General features: G+C 34.2%; 1 protein-coding gene across 5 annotated transcripts in view; it reads right to left on the bottom strand.

Moving 5' to 3' along the window:
- Nucleotides 1–27,221, bottom strand: part of LOC148620945 (uncharacterized) — a 182,464-nt gene that overhangs the window by 68,496 nt on the left and 86,747 nt on the right. For all 5 annotated transcript variants that reach the window (XR_015921037.1, XM_088574867.1, XM_088574868.1 and 2 more), the window contains 9 exons: nucleotides 24,854–24,969; nucleotides 24,486–24,541; nucleotides 23,110–23,282; nucleotides 14,298–14,424; nucleotides 13,419–13,570; nucleotides 5,204–5,312; nucleotides 4,418–4,557; nucleotides 2,671–2,904; nucleotides 2,161–2,266 (listed from right to left, as the gene is read on the bottom strand). Coding sequence is in view for 4 of the 5 variants with exons in the window: in XM_088574867.1 (XP_088430993.1) it covers nucleotides 2,161–2,266; nucleotides 2,671–2,904; nucleotides 4,418–4,557; nucleotides 5,204–5,312; nucleotides 13,419–13,570; nucleotides 14,298–14,424; nucleotides 23,110–23,282; nucleotides 24,486–24,541; nucleotides 24,854–24,969 (1,213 nt within the window). In the remaining variant the exon portion in view is untranslated. The remainder of the gene's footprint in view (nucleotides 1–2,160; nucleotides 2,267–2,670; nucleotides 2,905–4,417; nucleotides 4,558–5,203; nucleotides 5,313–13,418; nucleotides 13,571–14,297; nucleotides 14,425–23,109; nucleotides 23,283–24,485; nucleotides 24,542–24,853; nucleotides 24,970–27,221) is intronic.

Genomic DNA, 27,221 nt, shown 5'->3' with positions numbered 1-27,221 from the left:
TTACTCTTTCAGTACTTGTCTACTGGAGAAAAAGGTATCATATCATTTATGTACAGTTGCCACTATATGTCTTACTATGTGAAAGTATCAAATTTAATTATGATGTTGAATATAAATGCTTTTGTACAGAACAAGGTAGTTTTTGGGGTTCTTATTGCAGAAGTATCAATGTTAGGAGCAGAATTTTTCAGTCATCATGGCTAACCAAATATCCATAGATGCAATTTCACATATTTGACGGGCTTTTCTGTAATTGTTTGCTCTTTGGATGATCTGCAACAAGATGGTAATGCTAAAGCATATATCTACTACTGCTCAATCACAAAGTTTGACTTTATTGTTCGTTTGGTTGTGGCACACAAAATGTTCGGTTATCTGCAATTCTTCCAACCAAAAACTTGATTCAAGCAGCTTTAGAACCAAAGGTTATTGTATCTCTGTTGCAGGAAATACTAGATATTGATACTGAGTGGGACTATATATACAATGTATGAACAAGGGGTTGCAATCAAAAACAGTGTAGAAGAGATTCTTTGTGCCCTCAAGAAGGCTTCAATACAGAACAACTGTGTGAATATTGTGGCAGCAAACCCTAATCAGTATGGGAAATGAGCCTTGTTTTTTTTCCTTTTCTTGACCACCTTTTCTAGGAGTTTTGCAATAGACTGACAAAAACAAAGATAGTTTTCTTGCTCAGCACATCGTTTATGCAATGATAGATGATCTCACTGATGATGTTACACTTGTGTGACACTTTCATGTCTGACCTGGCAGAGACAACATTAGATGAATTCAAACTTGGAAGTCTGTAAATGGAAAGCAAGGTGGAATAGCATAGATGAAACAGTAGAACTCGACTTGCTAGAAGTCCCTGTTTATTATACATATATGACACAAAAAATATATGTAATTAACCTCTCTAATAACGTCACTACTTACTGCTAAAATCCTGTAAAAATTAGTACATTTGCTATCAGAGGGATACTTGTAGCAATTTGAAAGAGTACCCAACTACTTTGTCAGATACCCTCAAAATCACATCATTTGATTTCTATCCAGATTTGTATAAATGTATGCTCATCTTTCTGTGCATGCCTGTCGTCACTATTACAACCACAGAGAAACTTTAGACTGATGGATAGAGTTAAAACTTATCTCTGTTCAACAAAGGCAATTGAGCAACAGAGCAACTAACAGGATTATGCATTTTGCATGCACTGACATTGAATAAGTTTGATTATAATATATAATAATAATTTGATAATAGATTGTTATGCTGTGTGCAAGGACCAAAAACTAGCATTCTAATTCAGAGTAGAGGATAACACTGACTTGCATAAGACTCATATTATACTATATTTCATTTTGAGTATACTAAAGTGAATATCCTAGCTCACTACTCTTATTGTTAAATATAATGATTTGGTATGAGAACTTTGAGTTTACGCTTATCCCAAATAAGAAAATTTTGTCACCGTGCATGTCAATTTTGCATTCCTGATATAATATGTTTTGGGTGTTTAATTGAAGTCAAGAATGGTGACTATTTTGGTGAACCAGTATATGTCATTTTCCTCATTTCCATTACTATTCATTTAGCTTATATTAGTATAAAGTGGGAGGTGGCAGGTCCCCCCTTAGAAAATTGCAATTTTTTAAAAATTGTTGAAAAATTGTTTCCCTCTATATTTTACAGTTCAAGATACCCTCAGAATGCAGAATTTGAGGTTTAATATTTCAATTTTTTTTTTGTGGGGGGGGGGCATGCCCCAAACTCCCTAGCAAATTTGAATCACTTCATGATCCTCACCAGTGATCCTGTCAAGAAATTTTTTTTGGGGTCCATCTTACCAAAAACTCTGGATCTGCCACTGCAGAAGACTTTGCCCCTTGGACCCCCCAAGCAGGGGCTTTGCCCTAGACCCATGGCGGCTTCGATAGCCCCCATTTCTCTCACTGTGATCATTTCTCTCACTGTGATGAGCTTCCACATGCATCAATCTGTGGCTACACCCCTGTTTAGCTAGCATCAATGTTTCAATTAATTTAAATCAAGGTATATTTGAATTTGGAATCATTTTGAGTTCTAGAAAATTAGTTAGCACCTTAGAATATAAGGTTAACACCAACCCTTATTCTTTATATTTGGATTTCACTTACAGACAACTTGGATATTTCTTCAGAAAATGATAATTTTCTTTACAGTCTGTGTAAAGGACTGCTATTTCTATGGTGGCTAGATCATGACACACACTTCCACTAGTTACTGAAAAGCAAATGCACATAAATTGAGAAAAAAAAATGAAATGTTAAGTTGCTTATGATTTGTTCATTCTTTGTGGGGGACAGCAACTTGTGTTCATTTACCAATAGAAAAAAATGTACGGTGGACAAAAAGAGGTATTAAAAAAACTTGAAAACATTGAAAACCATTTTTATACAAATTTGAATTTTCCAAATGAAAACTACAATATGTGAAATCTGCAAACATGATCATTTACACAGAAGTAACAAGAAACCTGTGAGCAAATACCTCCTAAATAATACCTAGCACCTAAACTTTTGATAATATTCTTTCATTATAGGTCTAACCAAGAAAAATCGCAGAAATTAAATTTTCTGGTTAAAAGTACTTAAACATTGAAAGTTTCCACTTAAACTTAAACTTACTGCTACAGTTCTGAACCCCTGTCATGTTGTATTTCATATTCAGATAACGAGGAAGCCAGCTAAGTAAAGAATCCTTTCTACACTCTTGTCCTTGTTTTTTTATGTTATTCTGTAAACAACTAGCTAACAAGTTATACCGTCGGCATTGTATATCATAAGGTAAATTACTGTCTTCACCAAAATTTTTCACACAGTCATCTTTTTCAATTAGATCTGTATAGTTTCTACAAACATCTGCAAAACAGAACAACATATTATACTGTATACAATTAAATAGTCAGGGTGCTTTTGGAATTAATTATAATGTAAGGCACTGACCATTTTTATTGTGAATGAGAGGGCTCGGAATACCATCAGACATATATAACAAAGAACATAAAGTAAATAAAACCATACACACAAAGCAACAAAAGCAAATAAGCAACTCGGACTCCACTAAAAACTGGGAGCATGGACCAGGTGCACCAGTAAGGTAAGTGTCCTCTGCTTTTCTAGAAACACCTGCCAAGTTGCTCATAAAAAGTCAAGTCAGGGGTAGACGAAAGAGCCTGAATAGCTCACCTGGTTTGATAAGCAATATTCTATTTTTGCATTTTCTTGGATAAAAATTCATAATGCTCATGCCTAGGGAACAATCATATCAATTTTCATTAAATTCTGTCCAGTAGTTTAACTGAAGAGAAAAATCATTATAGGATTAAAAACTGTTTTTCCAGAATTTATTGATGCATAAAATCAGACCATTCACTCACAAAACAAATAGAAGTCAGGTTTGTGAGTGATTGGTCCAATTTTACACATCAATAAATTCTGGAAAAACCTTGTTTAATCCTTAAAATTCCAACCCCATAAAATCTGAAATACATCAATATTTTATTATTTTATCTAGTACTGGCTGTCTTTCAGTGAAATTGACGTTGCAAATGGCGGCATTCAACCAACAACATGACATGGTTGTCAATTTCAATATTCAAAGTATTTACAGGCTACTAATAACTTTATTCTTTCAAAATTGTTGTTTTAAATTTATAATGCCAAAATTGAATGGAATAAAGCAGATAATATTGTTTTAAGCCTCTAATCATCTTTTGTTGAGGCAATGGTAACCATGTTGTTTATGATATGTACACATTTACATTGTTGTAAAAACTGTCATCACTGAGGTCGTCAAATGTAGACAACCAATCATAATGGGTGAAAAAGGCATGTGCTAATTAAAATGGAATTATTAAAAAAAATAGCAAAATGTTGTTGAAAAAGGACTAAATAACTCCAACATGGCTGAACAGGTTTACATGAAAATTTGCCCATAGATAGATCTCATCATGCTGCACATTTAACCATTGTCTGAATTTGGCTCAACCTAGCAGTTTGAGAGATATATGCAAAAAACTATTGTCTTACCCCAATGTTCTATTTTTAATAATGGTTTTCGAAGGATAAAAAAATCCCCACAACAGTTCTATGCAGAACACCCTAAGATACATTCATACCAAGTTTGGTTCCAACTGTGCTGGTCGTGTCAGCGGAAAGATTTTTGAAAGAAATAACATTAAAAATAGCAACCAAAAAAAACATAAAAAAGGGCCAATAACTCCAACATGGCTTAACAAATTTACACAAAATGAAATTTTGATGTGTTTAACTGAAGGACTACTTTGCAAAATCCTATTCCTTTTTTGACCATGCAGAACATTTTTTCAATGTGCTTTACACCGATTAAATAGAGACAAAAATATCAACCTACCTCCAAAACAATTCATTGGATTATAATTAGCTGGTATAAGGGCAGACAAATTAGCTGATTTCTTCATAGTTGTCAATATTTGCTCAGGCTTACAGCTTGGCAATATACTCATCACACAGTTGAAGGCACCAACAGTTGCACTAAAATGAAACAATATACCAGTATATCCTGAAGTGTTTCCAGAGGTGATTCCATTATAATTGTTCCTTTTTTTAAATAAAATGAGTTATAAAATCCCAAATCTAAAAAAATATCATTTTGCCCTGAGAGTTTTCTCATCACTTACACAAATGCCAGGCAGTAAATGAGCAAATTTCCTTCTTTTTTCTGCAGTCTCAATAGGGAACAAGTATTACAGAAAGTGCTTTAGTTAACTTCAAGGAGTAGAGATTGTCTTTCTTAGGTAGCATATTTCACAAAATAAAAGGAAGTATTCCCTTTTCAAACCATAATATGCTGAAAGAAAGATAAATACATTTTCATTTTTCCTTGCTGCACTTAAAAAATGTTAATTGAGTGATTATTAAAATTATACACAGCACTTTTTTCAATTTTGTTTTGCTATTTTGTTATTCAGACCCTTCTTGCCTCTAAAACACCAGCTAAATTTTATAGCTCAAAGCCTGATTCACCAATCAACGTAAGATCTATGTTTTATGTTCAAAAAAATTTCAACCACACCATTTGTACAAGTGATCATCACACCATGAATATATTACAAACATTTGCCATAGAGAAATGAACATAGCTAACATGTGAATATAATGTGTCACATGAAACACTTACTTGCAGGAAGGAGCCAAATGTAAGAATATGAATGCATAAGCACAGACTGACTGGACTGTGGCTGCTGTAATAGACTTGACATCAGTACAAACATCAACATCCTGGGTAACTGTAAAATAAACTTATCTTTATACAATCTCTGAAAAATAGCAGCAGTTACTTATTTGACATTTGTTTGATATTCCTTTCATATTCGTCTGACATTCATTTGACATTCGTTTGACATTCATTTCATTTTTTAGGTTACAGACCACCAATTCAACCAATGAGCATTTGGAACGTACGCAAAAATAGTCCTACGCAGAAATTACCCCTGTTCCTCATAGTGCTGTGAAAAAAGTTCTCATCTTATTTAAAAAATTTAAACAGTTTCTGAAAGGAAAAACATTTCTGTACATTTTATAGGTGCATTTTGCTTCTTGTGATGTGAAGCCTAATCTCCATAATGATTTTTAAATATACCCCTGTCTTGTGAAAACACTGGGATTTCCCATGCTATTTATAGACCCTTCACTTCCGGTGACCAGTACTGCACTGCAAGTCTGCTAACCCCACATGCCATTCTGAGGATTGTGAGCTGACATATGTAGAATCATGCTGATATATAGTCCTCTGCAGGTTAAAGTTAAGGTAAAGTCCATAGAAGCCATTGAATATTGTGAAATTAGCATAGAAGCCTATGGAAAGTGGAATTAGTGGTTTTTAGCCTTAAGCTGAAGCCATGGCAAAATGAAAAGTTTCTTGAAATAGCTTTAAACTACTTGAAGATCTTGTTAACTTTGCCATGAGAGGAATACACTACAAAAATCCTTCAAAATATGCATTTTTTTAAGTTATAGGTCCAAATTATGGAAAATTGGTCTTTTTGGCTGATTTTTATGTCCTATCTTGTAAAAAGTGTAGAAAATTTAGTAAAAATATCAAATATTAAACTTTGAGGGCTATATTTACCTAAATATGGTGGTAATAAGCACTTGAAATCAAGTTTTGTGTAGATTTGAGCAAAAATTAGGTTAGAAATGAGGAAAAACTCACTTTCATTACTGCGGTTAAGGCCATATCAGCATTCCCCTATGGCAACATGGAAAATCCATTATTGAGTACTTTTTTTGCTTTAGGTGCCCTTTACTGGTCATGTTTTAATGTGAAAACACTGTATTTACAAATTTAAAGCCAAATATATCACCTTTTGTGAAAATTTAAAGATTTAGGATTTTTGACATGTGATCAAGAAAAAGGGGGATGCATGTCAGAAATAAATTTTTAAAAATAGACCAATTTCTCAGAAAATGATTACTTTTAAAACTATTTCTTCATTAATATTGTTAAAAAACAAGTTGTGATTGATATTTTTTATTTGAAAAGTCAGAAAAAGTTCTTTGCAAATATTTAATGCATTTAAGTATGGTAGAATATTGTCACTTTTTTGCTCGTACAACTTGGTTACCCTATATTTAAAAATCAAATATTTAAAAAAGTGCTTGTCACATTTCACTGAAACTTTGCAACTGCATTCAGTATGTGTGTAGGAAGATACCTGTATAGTTATTTATTTTTTCTAAGACAAAAAGTGACCCTTTAGGTTACAGACCACCAATTCAACCAATGAGCATTTGGAACGTACGCAAAAATAGTCCTACGCAGAAATTACCCCTGTTCCTCATAGTGTTGTGAAAAAAGTTCTCATCTTATTTAAAAAATTTAAACAGTTTCTGAAAGGAAAAACATTTCTGTACATTTTATAGGTGCATTTTGCTTCTTGTGATGTGAAGCCTAATCTCCATAATGATTTTTAAATATACCCCTGTCTTGTGAAAACACTGGGATTTCCCATGCTATTTATAGACCCTTCACTTCCGGTGACCAGTACTGCACTGCAAGTCTGCTAACCCCACATGCCATTCTGAGGATTGTGAGCTGACATATGTAGAATCATGCTGATATATAGTCCTCTGCAGGTTAAAGTTAAGGTAAAGTCCATAGAAGCCATTGAATATTGTGAAATTAGCATAGAAGCCTATGGAAAGTGGAATTAGTGGTTTTTAGCCTAAAAGTAATTTTATAGTTTAAAGAAGAATTCTAAAAGATTACAGATCGATACTCGGAAATCGCTCATGGGGTTCAAAAGTTGGTTGTCCAGGCCATTTTCACATATGATTTGTATATTTGCAATGACTTAAGCCTCCATCCCAATAATCGTAGTTGTAGTTCTCGAATAGGGTCACAACTGACAGCCAATCCATACTTGATTTCTAGAGATTGGAGTCATTCACCAGGCTCAAACGTTAGCAGTTTGGGTCGTTTTGATGAAAAACCTGTATCTTTATATTTGCAATGACTTTTGCAACCCTTAAACAGAAGTGTATCAAGCAGCCACAATTTAGGGGTTGTAATACTTTAATAGGTCAACAATAAGCAGCAAATTGATACTCGATTCCCAAAGATAAAAGTCACTCACCGAACAAAATATATGTAGGTGATGGCCGTTTTGACAAATAACTTGTATATTTATTGTTACAATGACTTTTGCATCCTTAAACGGAAGTGTATCAAGCAGCCACAATATAGGGGTTGAAGTTCTCGAAAAGGGCAACAGTTGACAGCCAACTGATACTCCATTCCTAGATGTTGAAGTCGCTCACCTTGGCTCAAACATTGGCAGTTGGGGCGGTTTTGACAGAAAACTTGTATATTTATATTTGCAATGACTTTTGCTGTGTTTAACTGGAAATATATCAAGTAGCCACTATATAGGGGTTGAAGTAATTAAATATGGCAACAACTGAGCCAATCGATACTCAATTCATAGAGACTGATTCGCTCAGCAAGGCTCCAAAATTGTCAGTTGTGGCCATTTTGACAAAAAAACTTATATATTCATAGTTGCAACGACTTTTGGCCCCTTAGCCGGAAGTGTATCAAGCAGCCACTATATAGGGGTTGAAGTTCTCGAAAAGGGCAACAGTTGACAGCCAACCGATACTCCATTCCTAGATAGTGAAGTCGCTCACCGGGGCTTAAAAGTTGACAGTCTTGGCTGTATTGACAAAAAAACTTGTATTTTTATATTTGCAAGCACTTTTCCATCCTTAACCGGAAGTGTATATAGCAGCCACTATATCGGGGTTATAGTACCCGATTAAACACCAACTAACAACAAATCGATACTTCATACCTAGAGACTGAATAGGCTCACCGGGGCTCAAAATTTGCCATTTTGGGCCATTTTGACAAAAAAAAGTCATATGTTTATAGTTGCAACAACTTTTTCCACCTTAACTGGAAGTGTATCAAGCAGCCACTATACAGGGGTTGTAGTACTTCAATAGGGCATAATCGACAGCCATTTGATACTCGATTCCTTGAGATAGTGAAGTCTCTCACTGCCACTCAAAAGTTGGCGGTCAGAGACATCTTGACAAAAAACTTGTATAATTATATTTGAAATGATTTTGCCACCCTTACCCGGGAGTGAGCAGTTCCAGACCCTAGGTATCGGATATCGGTTACTGTCAATTATTACCCTAACCCTGTAATACAACCCCTATATAGTCCAACCATGAAACACTTTCAGTTAAGGGGACTTTATGATGTCCGAACAATATGTCCAAGTCAAATGTCAAATAGCAAATTTAACAACAGTTTGGGTCCCAGTGAGCAGTTCCAGACCCTAAGTATCGGATATCAGTTTCCTGTCGATTGTTACCCTAACCATGTACTACAACCCCAATATAGTCCAACAGTGAAACACTTCCAGTTAAGGGGACTTTATGACGTCCAAACAATATGAAGTTGAATGTCAAATAGCAAATTTCACAAAAGTTTGGAGCCCGGTTCTGTTAATATGTTTTTCCCTCTTCTTTTTCTCCTATTATTGAAATGTTCGTGCGAATAAAAGAACATATTGTAATTGTTTCCTTGAATATATATTTTATAATTCTCCATTTTTATTACTTAAGTAAATGTTTTATATCTATTTTAACTCTATTTTGGTGATGATTATTTCGGGATTATATTCAAGGGTCACAAATAAATTACCTAAAATGCATCTTTACCACTTCAAACCTGGATTCATTTAATCAGCATTACTTAAATATTTTGTGTTGCATTTAGGGTATTTCTTGCTAAATGGTGATTGACAGACAAACTATTGTGTTTCAAATGAAATGCACTTCTTGATATGAAAGAGAAAAAAAGGAGCAGTTAAAATAAAATGTTGGAACTGAAAGCCTTTTAAAAAATTGTGGTTAATTGGCGGGCGAAATGGGGCAGTCGGACAGATGGGCGGACGGATAAACGGATGTGTCTACATTAAACCATATAAACAGGGATAATACTGTACAAGCTGTTATGTGTCTCACGAATGTCAAACGAATATCAAATGAATGTCAAACAAATATCAAATGAATATCAAATCTGAAAAATATACCTGTAGTTGCTATGTTCAGAAAGACAACATACCATTAGATGAATCATAAAAATGGTGAAGGTAATTTTTTAGGTGAAATAAGTGGCTCTCAAAGAGCATGAGTTGTTCACCTGGCAAACCATGCCCTATTGACTATGTAAGTAAAGATATCATGCTTTGGTATGATGTTTGATAAAAAATTGCAGAAAAAGAGCATATATTGATGAATGTTAAAAGATAAACTGAGTAACTAAAGCACTGTAAAATGTTTAAAATGCCTCCTAAGTGTTCTTAGAACCTCTGGAAAAATTTTGGGCAGGGGTCACCCCATGCCCTGTTATTCCATCAGATCTGAGGGGACATTAGCCCAGTATACATTTCTGACAAAGAAAATGAAATGAAGTTAAGCTATGGCTATCCAACATTTTCATCATTCCCATTCAACTCAGGCAACCATATTTACTATATAAACCGAATATCATTGAAATCAAAGCCAGTATACAAATAAGCCAAAAAATGGCCACCCAGAACAAACTTTCGTCATCACCATTAAACTTAAAACACAATGTTTCCTGAAGAGAACAAAAATCCTTGAAATCTGAGCAACTGGTGAAAACGGTCACAAAAAATAATTCCAATACTGCCAGTCAACTCTGATAATCATGTTTATCTAATGAGCTGCTTTCATCCTCATTATTCTTCAATAGTTGAAGAAAAAATAGAAAAATAGCATTTTTACCCTCTATGTTCTATTTATAGTAACAACAGCCATGTTTTTTGACAGACCAAAAATTTTTAAATAATCATTTTGTGCATAATAACCTAACAAATTATGCCAACTTTCATTAAAATTGTCACATGGTTTCACAGAAGATTTTCAAAGTTGTACATGTGAAAAATGAAAAAAAAAATACATTGGGTGACAAATTATTTCAGCACAACTTCATCTTCTGATAGTGAACAATAAAATCCTCCATCAGAAATTGGTTAAACCTAATGGTTTTGGAGATATATGAAAAACTGCTGTCTGATCCCTTTGTTCTATTTTTAGTAGTGATGGCCATGTTTTTTCAAGGAAATTCCAACAATCATTTTGTGCAGAATACTCTAAAAAACAATGTTACCAACTTTCATTGAATTCAGTAAAAGTGTTTCTGAGGAGAATATTTTTGAATGTAATAACATCAAAAACAGCAAAAAATTTCCAACAAGAGGCTCCCAGGAGCCTGAATCACTCACCTGGTTAAATTTTTGCCTTTTAAGGACAATAACTCTAACAAGTTGTCAGACAATTTTGACTCCATTTGATTCATTGGACACATTTGTAAGCCTTATAATAAGGATCATTTCAGCAATTGAAAGCTACTGGCTAAACCTAACAGATTTGGAGATGTATGCAAAAATCTGCTGTCTGACCCCATTGTTCTATTTTTAGAAATGCCAGCCATGTTTTTTCAGCGACCAAAAATCTGTCATTTCCTTAAGGATACCCTATAAAACAAAAATGTCAACTTTCATTGAATTCTGTAGAGCAGTTTCTGAGGAGAAGATTTTTTAAAGTAATAACATCATAAACAGAAAAAAATGTCCAAAAAGGACAGTAACTCCAACAGGGTCAACAAAGTTTCACCAAAATTTGACCACAGATAGATCTCTTCATCCTGAATAATTTTACCCACTGTCAGATTTTGGTTAAACCTAACCATTTTTAAGAAATCTGCTGTCTGACCCCAATGTTCAATTTTTAGTAAGAGCGGCCATGCTTTATAACAGATCAAAAATCCAAATGGTCATTTTGTAAAGGATGCCCTTTAAAACAAAAATACCAGCTTTCACTGAATTCTGTAAAGTAGTTTCTGAGAAGATTTTTAAAAATAATAACATTAAAAACAGCAAAAAACGTCCAAATAGGGCATTAACTCCAACATAGGTCAACAGATTTTCACCAAATTTTGACCGCAGATAGATCTCATCATGCTGAACACTTTTACCCCACATCAGAATTTGGCTAAACCTAACGGTTTAGGAGATATATGCGAAAAACTACTGTCAGACCCCTATGTTCTATTTTTAGTAACAGTGGCCATGTTTTTCGACGGAAAAAAAATCCCGACAACAGTTCTATGCAGGATATCCCAAGGAACATTCATAACAAGTTTGGTTCCAATTGGTCAGGTGGTGTAAGAGGAGAAGATTTTTGAAAGAAATAACATTCAAAATAGCAAAAAAAATTGCAAAAGGGCAATAACAACAAGGCTTAACATATCAAAATGAAAATTTGACCACATATAGATCTCATTGTGCTGAACACTTTTACCAGAATCCCCACATTAGTTCTACGCAGGATACACCAAGAAACATTCATTCCAAGTTTGGTTCAAATTGGCCGGGTAGTTTCAGAGGAGAAGAGTTTTGAAAAATTGTTAACAACGATGACGACAACGACGGACGCCAGGTGATGGCAATAGCTTGCATGGCCTTCAGCCAGGTGAGCTAAAAAGGCCAATAATTCAAACATGGACCAATAAAGTCCATTGTAAACAAGAAGTTGTTGAGTTTTTATAAAATCTACACATTGCATCTAATGGGACTAATACCACCACCCCACCTCTGTTTAGGAAACACAGACAAGGGTAAAAACTGTATACCTCCCTTCTTCAGAAAGGGGGTATAATAACACATATTTTAAAGATGATCTCTTTATATCAATATAAGTGTACTTTGGATCTTTGAAAAAGAACATCTGTCTAAACCAACCAATGTTAAAGACCAGTTTCACTGTGTACTTATAAGGTATCTACAGAAAATACAAATAAAGGGCCATATTTTTTGGCATCATATCTCATTAAAACCAACTTAAATGTGAAGATTATGTTAATACTAGTATGCAAGTCATAAATATTGAAACTAATCTGTTAAATGTTCATGAAAAGTAAACTGAAAAAAAAATTTTCCCTTTCTTAACTTATTAATCGTGATTCATAATTAGGAAATTTGAATTTCCTGCACCTATGACTGTCACCCATGATTAGTATAGCTGCGAGTCACAAAGTTGATTTGTAAAGTGAAAGTACGTCTAAAGAAAGTGTAAATTTGGGACGTTTCACTTATAATTTCAATCTAAAATACATAGATGAAGAGATTGAGGCACAACATGTAAGCAAATGTCAGAAAACATTGACGAACAATGATATTTGCAGCTAGAAGACTATATTTCTGAGGAAAATCTAATGGATATTTCCCAAAAGTGTTTGTGTTGGGTCAAATCACTGTTCAAAATATTTCTCTTCTATCATTTGGGCAATCATAAGCCTGACAAGACAGCATGTTTTGTGGATTACAGAAACAGGATCATAGATATATTTATGGATATTCTTTGTTTACATATTAATATGCAGTACTTGTATCAGTACAAAAATGTAACAAACTGACTTGGTGACGTCACAAGCTAATCAGAACTATCACTAAAAATCAATAAGTCTGTGGATGATCAACACTATTGATTCCTTCAGATAGAAGATTTGCAAATTTTGCATAGAGCCTGGTGCATTTTACAAAAGTGCTTTTGCATTCAAGGTTATTTATTTATGGTTAAATGTGTAAGATTTTTCATAAGAGCCTAACTTAATGCAAAGGTGGTTTTTCCCTTTAACTGACTTTTCCAATAGCTGCAGAGAAAGTCAGGTTTAGAGATATTACTTTGGCCTTTTTAACAAGTTGATGATTATGGTGAGTAGTTAATGAAATCAATTGAGCAGCACGCCACACTTAAATTTTTTCTTAATAATTCCATGAAATATATCTTACCGTTACACATTCTGTATTTGTCTACTGAGATGTGAGGTAGATGTGGCTGTATCATCATAGGAATCCACATATCTAATGAAGATTTTTTACAGTCTCTTTTCCATTTCTCTTCTTCTTTTTCTTTTACACAAGTCAGATACACATTGTATGCCCTACAAAGAAATGAAAGATATTGTGAGTTAAGCTAGATGCAGAAAAGGGGAAAATTTATGTAAAGTTGTTATTGACATTTTATATAAATCTATCATTTTGAACTTACAACATTTTTCTACAAAATCAGCAAGCAGTACTATACATCAAATCTAATTTTTTTTCAAAAATAAATCAAGTTATTTGTGCCTAGTTAAAACATGCTGTGAGTCATCATTTTCTTTAAAAATATTTCTGTCAATGATATCAAATGTAATGATAATGTCACTCTATGATGAGCTAGTATATGAAACACAATAAAAAAAAAGGAAATGGGTACTACTTCCCAAAGAAGATTTCATTCATGAAACTAATTCCAAAAAAAAAGTTTTGTTGAATTAATTAAGATTATCTTAAACAGCTCATGAATATGAAAGGAAAAAAAATCACAAATCTTCACTAAACAAGGGATCTGTGAGCTACTACTCACAGAGTATACCCCCACTTTCCCCTAAAACATATTTTTCCCAAACTTTGTATACAGGAAGTAGTTGTCCAGCAGGACTGAAATTGGTGAGTGTGGTATAGAGCCATTAGCTGAGACTGCATACCAAATATCAAGTGGCTATGATCAGTAGTTCCTGAGAAAAATGTTACAAAAGTTCTGATTATAGATGGAATGACGGATGGACGGCTTGAGGGACAGAGCTAAGAGAGGTATAATAACACAGTATTTTTTTAAGTACTTACGTGCAGAAATAATCCATATCAATATCAGTTTTATTGGCCAATCCAAACAACACCAGACCACAGGCTGGAGCACTGACTGTCAATATCTCGAGTCTGTAGGTTTGACATACATCATCTTTCAACCAGTCTATTGTTTAAACAGGTGAAATCACAGAGATATATTCTTAATTCAAAAATCAAGTACTATAAAAACCTTTGCTAATGCACTTGACATGCATGTCTTTCCCATAACTTATAAAGAAAAAAAAATTAATAACATGCTCCCCAGAGCCTGAATTGCTCACGTGATTAAGTTTTTGCCTTTCAAGGGCAATAACTCTAACAAAGAGCTGTTGGAGAATTTTGACTCAAAAGAAGACTTACTTAGGACATATCATAGGATCATTTCATCATTTGAGTCTCTTTTTATCTATAATAGTTTTCAAGATATTGACTGAAAACTGCTAAAAACATCATTTTTCACCTTTCAAGGGCAATAACTCTAACAAGGAATCATTCGACATCTTTGACTTTCGTAGACTTTTGTAGGCCTTTTCAAAAGGATCATTTCAGCAATTGAAAGTTTCTTTCTATCTATCATAATTTTCAAGATATTGGCTAAAAACTGTAAAAAAAGTAATTATTTGCCTTTCAAGGACAATAGCTATATAGCTGATCTGATCCGAAAGAAAGAATATTGTTTGGCTAGATCCTTCAATCTCAGTTTCCGCTATATAGATGACGTATTATCTTTAAACAATCCTAATTTCGGGGATTTGATACATCGCATCTACCCAAAAGAACTTGAGATAAAGGATACTACAGACACTGTGAAGTCAGCCTCATATCTTGACCTACACTTAGAAATCGATGGTAAAGGAAAACTATTGACCAAACTTTACGACAAACGTGATGACTTTTCATTCAGACTTGTCAACTTTCCTTTCATCTATGGCAACATCCCTTCGGCTCCTGCATATGGAGTGTTCATATCACAACTCATACGTTATGCCAGAGCTTGCCGAAACTATGCAGACTTTTTGTATTGCACTAGAACTCTAACAAATAGGCTTCTGGAACAAGGTTATGCTGCTACAAGATTGAAGTCATCACTACAGAAATTTTATGGTCGTCACCATGAACTCGTGGATCGTTATGGTGTATCGTGTATCCATCAGCACCGTGAAAACTGATTTATTCAACGGGTCATAGTTTTCCTTTCCTCGTTTGTCTACCCCGGACTTGACTTTTTATGAGCAACTCGGCGGGTGTTTCTAGAAAAGCTGAGGACGCTTACCCTACCACTGCACCTGGTCCATGCTCCCAGTTGTTAGTGGAGTCCGAGTTGCTCATTTACTTTTGTTACTTTGTATGTATGATTTTAGTTACTTTATGTTCTTTGTTGTGTATGTCTGTTTTCCATGTCTGGTCTTTGTCCCTGGATTACATTCTTTTGATTACTGCTATAATCTTGGTTCCCTTGATTACTCTTAATATTATAACGATCATTTCAGCAATTGAAAAAATTCAGCTAAACCTTACAGTTTTGGAGAAATATCAAGACAAGAGGCTCCAATGAGCCTGAACTGCTCACCTTGTTCAATTTTGTCTTTCAAGGGCAATCAATTTAACAAAGAATTGTCCAAAAATTTTGATTTTGAATTTTGATTCAAGAATACTTAGGATCATTTCAGCAATGGAGAGTTTCTGTCTATCTATTATAGTTTTGAAGATATTGGCTGAAAACTATTCATAAAAACTCATTTTAAATCATTCATGTGCAACAACTCTTACAAAGAATCATCTGACAACTTTGATCCCTGGAGACTTTTGTATGCCTTATTATAAGGATCATTTCAGCAAATGAAAAAATTTGGCTAAACCTAACCGTTTTGGAGATATAATAAGTAAAAAACTACTGTCTGACACCTATATTCTATTTTTAGAAACAGCAGCCATGTTTTTTGATGGATCAAAAGTTTCCAAATCAGTTCTATGCAGGATACCCCAGGACACATTTACACCAACATTGGTTCCAATTGGTCAAGTAGTTTCAGAGAAGATTTTTGAAAGAAATAACATTAAAAATATATAAAATAAAAAAAAACGTTGAAAAAGGGCAATAAGTTGAACATGGCTTCACAGATTAAAATGAAATTTTAAACACAGATAAATCTCATCATGCTAAACGCTTTGTCAGAATTTGGCTAAAGCTAATGGTTTTGGAGATATATGCGTCTGACCCCTATGTTCTATTTTAGTAATGGCGGCCATGTTTTTTAACAGATCAAAAACCCACACATCAGTTCTATGCAAAATACCACATTCATACCAGGTTTGTTTGAAATTGGTAAAGTAGTGTCAGAGGAGAAGACTTTTGAAAAATTGTTGACAACGGCGATGGTCAAGTTATATGAATTCCCATGGAGACCAATTGTGCACTATTTATTACAGATCTATTTCTTGTCTCAACATCAAAACAAAATGTGAGGACTTACCTTACTTGTATTGGATTCCCAAACTTTATACGAATCCATACAAAGAAAGGTATATAGCAGGATCTTCATCTTACTCCACAAAAGACATGACAATATATCTTACAAAAATATTGTTCGCAGTGAAGGATGGACAGCAAACTTATTGAAATACCACCTACTCTTGTAGTGGCATAAGTCATATGAGGATACTTAAGAATTCTAAAGATTTACTCCAAAACCTAAAATCCTGCAGCTTTTTGGAAATTAGTTCCCTCCAAACTTTTGACTTTTCAACTCTATACTATTAGATTATTTAATATTTTATCAACGAGAGGGAGTTTTTCATGCTTATGTCGTCGAGCAGCTGTGCCGTGACACGAGATGAGCATGAGAAACTCCCGCAAGTTAAAAAAATATTTAATAACCTGTTTATTGCTGTTTTGCTGAATTGTAAGGTATTAGTTTTCTTTTATTTTCAGTAGTCCTGATCTAAATATTTAAGTTTTATAAGCGCTGCAAAATTTCCTTTCGGGACTATTTTTCGGCAACGTGCTAAGTGACGTCACGTATGTTGTGCAGATGTGATACACATCATTTGAAAAAAAATCTGTTAACTTTGACTGTCATGTTTAAAATCTGTCGAATAATTTTGGGATTTATTCATTCTAATCGGGTAAGTTACTGTATGTAATCATTTTCCATTGTAAACTAGATAATATTGCCACAAATTAGCCATTATTTCATATGCAATAAACAAAGAGACAGTTATTTGGGCTGTCAAATATTCCTACGCTGTTGCTTGTATGTCATGCGAGGACATAGAAACTGGCGAAAATTTTCATTCTCACTCGACTGGCGTGAGATTGAAATTATCGTGTAGCAAGATCAAAGGGATTTTTAACAAAATAGCGATAAACTACGTTACTACATGATAGATTGAAATCTTGATAACATATTTGATATATTTGGGGGAGCTATTTTTCACAACATAAGGACATTCCAATGGGAACTAATTGTGCTCCTCTCCTTGCCAATTTGTCTTTATATTTATACACGACTGAATTTCTTCAGAACCTTATAAAGAATAAAAATTTAAAAAGATGCCAAATCCTTTAACTTTACATACAGATATATTGATGATGTATTTTCCATCAACAACTCTTCTTTTGGTTAATGGTTACCGTCAATATATCCACCAGAACTCAATATAAAGGAGACTACAGAATCAGCCTGTTCTCCATCTTTTTTAGACCTACATCTTGAATTTAACTACAGTGGTCATCTCAGCAATAAGATTTATGATAAAAGAGACAACTTTAATTTTAATATCATCTCCTGTTTAAATTTCACAATTGATTCGCTATGCTAGAGCAAGTACCAACTACTCTGATTTCCTTGAATGCCATTAATGTTTGTAACAGACTCGTGAGTCAGAGGTATGAGGAAATGCATCTTAAAAGGTCTCTTACCAAATTCTTTTTTAGGTATCGGTCCTTGGTTGAAAAATACTCAGTTTCTTCTAAAATAATGAGTAATGGTTGTTTTTTGTAAACTGTTCTTTGTGCTGATGTGACCGCTGATTTACCGATTATTAAAATAGCATGCAAATGCTTTTTAAGCACCAGTCGTATAGTCATGGCAAAATGGAAGAGGGAGATTTAGCATGCTGAAAAACCTAAATTTAACCCACCATTTCGTTTGAGGTGCCTGTTCCTCTTCCTATGGGAAGTGGAATTAGTGGTTTCTAGCCTAAAGCTGAAGCCATGGCAAAATAAAAAGTTTCTTGGGAAATAGCTTTAAACTACTTGAAGATCTTGTAAACTTTGCTATAAGAGGAATACACTACAGAAATCCTTCAAAATATGCACTATTTTAAGTTATAGTTTAAAATTATGAAAAATAGGCCTTTTTGGCTGATTTTTATGTTCTAAGTTATAGGTTAAAATTATGAAAAATAGGCCTTTTTGGCTGATTTTTATGTTCTATCTTGTAAAAAGTGTAGAAAATTTAGTAAAAATATCAAATACTGAACTTTGAAGGCTATATTTACCTAAATACATGTATAATGGTAATTAGCACTTGAAATCAAGTTTTGTGTAGATTTGAGCAAAAATTTGGTTAGAAATGAGAAAAAAACTCACTTCCATTACTGTGGTTAAGAACCTATAAGCATTTCCCTACAACAACATGGAAATTCCAACTTTGAGTACTTTTTTTTGCTTTAGGTGCCCTTTACTGGTCATGTTTTAATGTGAAAACAGTTTATGCAAATTTATAGCCAAAGATATCACCTTTTGTGAAAATTTAAAGATTTGGGGTTTTGACATGTGATCAAGAAAAAAGGGGAGGGAGGCATGTCAGAAATATTCTTTTTTAAAATAGACCAATATTTCAGAAAATGATTACTTTTAAAGGCTACCTCTTTATTAATATTGTTAAAAAAACAAGTAGTGATTGATATTTTTTATTTGAAAAGTCAGAAAAAGTTCTTCGCAAATATTTAAGACATTTAAGTATGGTAGAATATTGTCACTTTTTTGCCTGCACAACTTGGTTAACCTATATTTAAAAATCAAATATTTAACAAAAGTGCTTGTCATATTTTACTGAAACTCTATTAATTCATTCACTATGTGTACAGGAAGGTATTTCCAAAGTTATTTATTTTTTCAAAGACAAAAAATGACCCTTTAGGTTACAGACCACCAATTCAACCAATGAGCATTTGGAATGTATGCAAAAAATAGTCCTATGCAGAAATTACCCCCTGTTCCGCATAGTGCTGTGAAAAAAGTTCTCATTTTATTTAAAAACTTTAAACAGTTTCTGAAAGGAAAAACATTTCTGTACATTTTATAGGTCCATTTTGCTTCATGTGATGTGAAGCCTAAATTCCATAATGATTTCTATATATACCCCTATCTTGTGAAAACACTGGGATTTCCCATGCTATTTATACACCTTCACTTCTGGTGACCAGTACTGCACTGCAAGTCTGCTAACCCCACATGCCATTCTGAGCATTGTGAGCTGACATATAGTCCTCTGCAGGTTAAAGTTAAGGTAAAGTCCAGAGAAGCCATTGAATATTGTGAAATTAGCATAGATTGTTTGTTTGTTGAGGTTTAACGTCCGAGCAGCAATATTTCAGCTATATTCAGATGATGACAATGAAATTGATGATAAAATGAACATGAAATGATTATGAAATGAAAAAGGGATGGGACACAAGGACAATGGGGTCGACAAATTTTGATTGCCACTGGAAATAGGGAGAGGTGGGTAGGGTCGGGCAATTTAGCCTCCTGTGGCAGAGCCTTATGGTTCCTATTCCGGGAGAATACCACAGTAGGGTTCTTTAACGTGCGAGGAACATGGCATCTTTCCCAACACAGTGCACCACAATGGTTTGCGGTCAAGTTTTCTGTATTATAACCTGACAACCCCAGTATGTAACACGCCAGTGGTACCCCATTCCACCACCTGGGGCATACATCCCAGTTGCTCTGTTGGCAGAGCGCCCTAGCCTGTGGCTAGGGTTCTGAGCACTATTTAGTTGCCTTTTACGACAAGCTTAGCGCTGTTGCAGGCCTATTCTTTTAACACCCGGACCTGCACGGGGGAAAATTAGCATAGAAGCCTATGGGAAGTGGAATTAGTGGTTTCTATCCTAAAGATATATATATCCTGTAGAACAGCTTTTGAATAAAGCAAATATTGAAAATGTCCATTTCTTGATCTTAGTATTCATATCGATAATGGTAAACTTAATACTAAATTTTATGATAAAAGGGATGCTTTTCATACCCTATTGTCAACTATTTGTTTTTAAATGGTGACATCCCCTTGTCACCATCATATGGTGTTTACATATCACAGTTAGATGGATTTGTTCATGTTTGTAACGTTTCTGATTTTAACGAAAAGGAATCTTTATGTAACAGAGAATTTACTACATCAAGGTTTTTGATATCACAAGCATGTAAAAACATTCACAAAATTTTTGTACCATGATTTTCAACTCTGCATGGGAAAAATTGGGATTGTTTTTACATACAATAGGGACATAACATTTTGTAGGTTTAAACTGGTCTGGAGCTGGCATGCCAGTTTACTCCTAGTAGTCCTTAGTTTGTACATTTGTGTAATTAATATTCAGTTTCTTCATTTCTGTTGTAACAATGGACACAGACCTTTTTGAAGTGATTTTTAAGTGTATATAACTGTGTAATATTTTTTACACATAGGCCAAATTTTAAAGGGGGAAGGTTGTGATCACACCAAAGTACTTTAACCCCACTGTTTTGTGCCTGTCCCAATTCAGGAATTTCTAGCTTCTGTATGTCTTGTGTTGTTTTCACTATTAGTTTAATTTTATGTTACTTGTGTTTATAGGGGCATCTATTTCGCTGTACCTGTTTATAACAATGTTTTGGGGTCATTTTTATCCCTATGGGGTTGTTGTCTCTTTGACATGTACACCATACCCATTCTCATTATATATTGTACCTATACAAATAACTTAAGGCATATACCATAAAAAATTAGTAACAAATGGAGATGAAAAAAAAACACCCAAGTGTGTTGTTAGGATAAGTTGAAGCTTTTCACCTCGGAATAAATATTAAACATAAACTTATTCTAGTCCATAACATAATTACATAGGCTAACTGGGTGTACAATAATTACAACAACAAAACTAGAGGCTCTAGAGAGTCCAATTACTCAGTCGGTTTGATAAACTACATTCAGTTTTTAGTAAAAGTGGCTGTTTTTTCATGCATAAAAAATTCCCAATGGTCATTTTGTGCAGAATACCCTAAGAAACAATGATATCAACTTTCATTGAGTTCTGTACATTTGTTTCTGAGGAGAAGATTTTTGAAAGAAATAACATTAATAAAAGAACAGTGTTCCAATGTCCCCCGCAAAAAAAAAGTGTGGAAAACTTTAAATTCACTGAAATTTAAGTCTAAGGGCCATAACTTCCATAATAATCAATCAACCATAACCAAAGTCGAACTTAATCTGTAACTTCTCACAGTAAGACTACATACAAAATATAAAATCAATTGATCATTACAAAAAAAAAGTGTGGAAAACTGTAAATTCACTGAATAAAACCCGTCAGAATTAGGTTTAACCTTATGGTTTCAGAAATTTATAATAAAAAAAACTGCTGTCTGATCCCTATGTTCTATTTTAGTCACAGTGGACATGTTTTGGGACAGATAAAAAACTGTGCAGGATACCCTAAGGAATAATGCTAAGTTTCATACAAATCCATTCAGTGGTTTCATAAAAGAAGAGTTATGAAAAATTGTTTGCAACGATGACAGGCGCAAAGCTCACATGGCCAATTGAGCTAAGAAAAACAAGAAGCTCCCAGGAGCCTGAATCCTTTACCTGGTTGAATTTTCCCAATAAATCTGACAAGAAGTTGTCCAACAATTTTGACTCAAGAAGACTTTGGTAGGACTTATCATAAGGATCATTTCAGCAATGAAAAGTTTCTTTCTATCTATCACAGTTTTCAAGATATTGTTTGAAAACTATAAAAAAAAAAAACTATAAAAAAAAAAAAAAAAAAAAAAAAAAAAACTTCATTTTCCCCCATTCAAGGACAATAACTCTTACAAGGAGTCATCTGACAACTTTTAACCCTGAAGACTTTTGTAGTCCTAATAAGGATCATTTCAACTATTTGAAGGAATTTGGCTAATACTAACCAATTTGTAGATATATATGCAAAAAACTACTGTCTGACCCCTATGTTCTATTTTCAGTAACGGCTGCCATGGTTTTTGTAGGATCAAAAATTCCTACGCCAGTTCTATGCAAGATACCCCAAGAAACTTTCATACCGACTTTGGTTCCAATTGGGGAAATAGTGTCAGAGGAGAACATTTCTGAAAAATTGTTAACGACGACAACGCCAACTAATGGCAATATAGCTCACAATGTATTTTTGACTGATTGTTGTTTAATGTTTCATGCATTTAAGACAAGAGCCTTTGATAAATTGAACAGACCCTGCTCTGACATTCTAAATCCAATCTTTACTGTGCTAGCTTACAAAAGTAAAAGTCAATAGATAGGTATGTCACCCTACTCAGACACATTATTCTTACACAGCCAACCATTCATCTGTCTTATTGTCTAAATATTGTGAGATTTGTAGAGAAGCAGTGACTGCCAATTTTAAAGTATGACTAGTCAAAGGATCAAACCCATGACCTTCCACACTCACAGCAGACATGCTAAGCTATTACCACCTGGGCAGTTGTATAATGAAGTTAATAAAAATAGATATGCAGGAGAATATGTTGTTCAGAGAGAAACTGTTTTGTTCATACCTGGTACTTCATCTATTTCTATTCTGTATGGGTCAATAGTCTTCAGCATGTGTAATTGAGAATTAGGATCTCTCTTTATACTCCACACTAACTCAGTGACAAAGGCTTTCACTTCATCTTCTGTGGATGCTTCAAATAGTTGTACTTCTATAACTATGACAACACTGCCCTGTCTGTAAATATAAAGAGATCTTTAACACTTGAAACATCAAGTACATGTACTTTTAATTATTTTTACTTTTTAAGAAAGAGTGATTTTGACCAATGATTGAAATTCTTATAAAGTAAAACCTGCCTAATTTGAACCTTCATAAGATTCATTCCATTTTCAGTTTATATAAGCCGAAATATTGCTTGAACATAACCTTGGGAGAATCACTTCTAAGAAACAATATAATAGGGATTTTAAGTAAGTAAAGGTATCATGCTTTGTTACCATGTTTGACAAAAAAATGCAGTAAAAGAGCATATAATGATGAATGCTACAAGTTCAAAAGAGTACCTATGACACTGCAAAATTTTGAAATGCCTTCAAAGTGTATTTAGAACCTCTGGAAAAAATTTGGGCATGTCTCCCCTATGCCCTGTTTTTCCAGCAGGTCTGAAGGGGGATTAGCCCAGTATACATTTGCTGAAAAAGAACACAAAATGAAGTTAAACCATGGCTAGCCAACATTTTCATCATTACCATTCATATCAGGTTACCATATCTCCTATATAAACCAATTATCGTTGAAATCAAGCAAGTAAAAAAATATGTGGTAAATAGATCCACTGAATGACCTTTCATCATCACCATTCAACTTTAAACACCAAGTTTCCTATGGAAACCAAAAGTCATTAGAATCTAAGCAACTGGTGAAGATGGTTGCAAAATAGCAGCCATTTTGATTATGGTCACCTACAAAATAATTTCAATCCTGCCAATCAACTCAGATATCATGTTTATCTTACGAGTAGCTTTCTTTTCTATTATTCTCCTACAATCGACGAAAAAATAGCAAAAAAAGCATTTTGACCACTATGTTCTACTTTCAGTAACTATGGCCATGTTTTTTGACCCATGAAAAATTTTAAATGATCAGTTCGTGGAGGAAACCCTAAAAAAAATTATGCCAACTTCTATTAGAGTTGCATACATAAAAACGACACAAAAATCTTTTTCAGGGGCCATAAATCTTACAACAGGTAAGGGGAGTAAATCTTGTCAGTCAAGGGAATCTTGTCGGTCAGTGGAGTAAATCTTGTCAGTCAAGAATATCTTGTTGGTCAAGGGGAGTAAATCTTGTCAGTCAAGGATATCTTGTTGGTCAAGGGGAGTAAATCTTGTCAGTCAAGAATATCTTGTTGGTCAAGGGGAGTAAATCTTGACTTACTTGACTTCATAAATCTTTAGGCTGTTGATTGTCTGGTTCACAGTGGCAATCATCATCTAAAATGTTAAAAATTGCATTTAAAAGCAGGTTAAAAGCATATGTAATTTATAATCTCTGTATCTGCATGCTATAAGGATGCTTCATTTATACAGTTAAACCTGTCATTGCGACCACCTATATTCAGCAATGACCTGTCTTAAAATATACTTTTGTAATGCTTTCTATGAAAAATTAACATGTATATTAAGACCATTTGTCTGATGTTGCTTTTCTTTTGAAAACCTCTCTGTGCAATAACAAAGGGATTTGACCACTCTTCCACACAGTACGTTTAATGATATTGGTAATTATGCCATCCATGTCCATACCTGTCTCATAACTTCTGATGTCAGGTTTTTGTATTCTTCACTCTCTTCATTTGCATACTCTGGTTGCCATGGCATCTCAAATCTCAAACTGACCATATAACTTGGTAATATTCGTTCTGGTGAAAAAAATATATATATAAATTGAAAGTATTACACAAAAGACAAAATTACCACTTATACTTGTATAAGAAAAACAGTAGAATTGATGCCAGCAAGGACAGGAAAAATCTCAGTGTGCCAATTAGGATGAGATGTAATGTTCTGTCGAGACATACAAAACTGTTGGTTTTTTTTTAAAACTCATATTGAATCAGGGGCTTAAATTATATTGAAATGGATATTCTAAATTGAAGCTTCCTTTTCCAGTATTGCTATTCTGGACAATGTCTAACATTTAAGCTTCCTTTTCCAGTATTGCTATTCTGGACAATGTCTTACATTGAAGCTTCCTTTTCCAGTATCGCTATTCTGGACAATGTCTATATTTAAGCTTCCTTTTCCAGTATTGCTATTCTGAACAATGTCTATATTTAAGCTTCCTTTTCCAGTATTGCTATTCTGGACAATGTCTAACATTTAAGCTTCCTTTTCCAGTATTGCTATTCTGGACAATGTCTAACATTGAAAGAGTAATCAAGGGAACCAAGGTTATAGCAGTAATCGAAAGAATGTAATACAGGGACAAAGACCACACATGGAAAACAGACATACACAACAAAGAACATAAAGTAACTAAAATCATACATACAAAGTAACAAAAGTAAATGAGCAACTCGGACTCCACTAACAACTGGGAGCATGGACCAGGTGCAGCGGTAGGGTAAGCGTCCTCTGCTTTTCTAGAAACACCCGCCGAGTTGCTCATAAAAAGTCAAGTCAGGGGTAGACAAACGAGGAAAGGAAAACTATGACCTGTTGAATAAATCAGTTTTCATAGTGCTGATGGATACACCATAACGATCCACGAGTTCATGGTGACGACCATAAAACTTCTGTAGTGATGACTTCAATCTTGTAGCAACATAACCCTGTTCCAGAAGCCTATTTGTTAGAGTTCTAGCGCAATACAAAAAGTCTGCGTAGTTTCGGCAAGCTCTGGCATAACGTATGAGTTGTGATATGAACACTCCATACGCAGGAGCCGATGGGATGTTGCCACAGATGAAAGGAAAGTTGACAATTCTGAATGAAAAGTCATCACATTTGTCATAAAGTTTGGTCAATAGTTTTCCTTTACCATCGATTTCTAAGTGTAGGTCAAGATATGAGGCTGACTTCACAGTGTCTGTAGTATCCTTTATCTCAAGTTCTTTTGGGTAGATGCGATGTATCAAATCCCCGAAATTAGGATTGTTTAAAGGTAACATGTCATCTATATAGCGGAAACTGAGATTGAAGGATCTAGCTAAACAATATTCTTTCTTTCTGATCAGATCAGCTATAAAGTCAGCCTCATAAGAGTGAAGGAATAGGTCAGCTAGTAAAGGGGCACAATTTGTTTCCATTGGAATGCCGACCGTTTGTTGAAAAACACGTCCACCACACTGGACAAATATGTTGTCGATTAAAAATTCCAGCATTTTGTAAACATCTTCCTCTGTATATTTGGAAGATGATTTGGAATTATTTCTTACAAAGTATGAGGAATCTCTACCAAGAACTATATATTTGTATCTAGGTGTACCATCTTTTTTGGAAAAACAATGATGTATAATGTTTTTAAGTCGGGATTTTAACTGAGTATGGGGAATAAAAGTATACAGTGTTGAAAAATCATAGGTTTTAATGCTATTATATTCAGATAATAATCTTGAACTGATTGTCTCCAAAAGATCTTTCGAATTTTTCAGGATCCACATTGAATTAATACCACTACGGGAGTAACAAGTGTTGTGGTAGGACTGTAGACCCTCTTTGACAGTTTTGAGTATAGAAGTTAAACGTTTTGAAAGAGATTTGGTAGTACATTTTGCAGATCCAGCTATGAAACGCTGTTTGTATGGATTCTTGTGAAGTTTAGGAATCCAGTACATAGACGATAAATCACAATCATCGTCCTTGGTAGAGAGATCAAAAGAGGATAGTACAGATTTATGGTTTTCCACAATCTGTTCTTTGGAAAGAGTGGTAGCAGTGTAGGTCTTATCACTGCTATTATTTTCTACGTCTACCTCTGATAATAAACATTGGATATAAAACGTTTTGCAGACAAAACAATGTTGTTTTGGGCTTTGTTTGCTGGTATGACAACATACTTGTCATGTATAGTAGACAATGTTTTTGCTACATCGGGGTCTTTGAAAACTGATGTAGCCTTGGCACTCATTGACCTACTTAAAACTTTCATTCGTTTCAAAATTAAAGACCT

Source organism: Perna viridis, chromosome 3, assembly GCF_037379345.1.
Source record: "Perna viridis isolate PV_CMFRI_1.1 ecotype Kerala chromosome 3, ASM3737934v1, whole genome shotgun sequence".
Classification (NCBI taxonomy): domain Eukaryota; kingdom Metazoa; phylum Mollusca; class Bivalvia; order Mytilida; family Mytilidae; genus Perna; species Perna viridis.
Note: the sequence above shows the minus strand (reverse complement) of the source record. Positions and strands in the feature narration are given on the sequence as shown.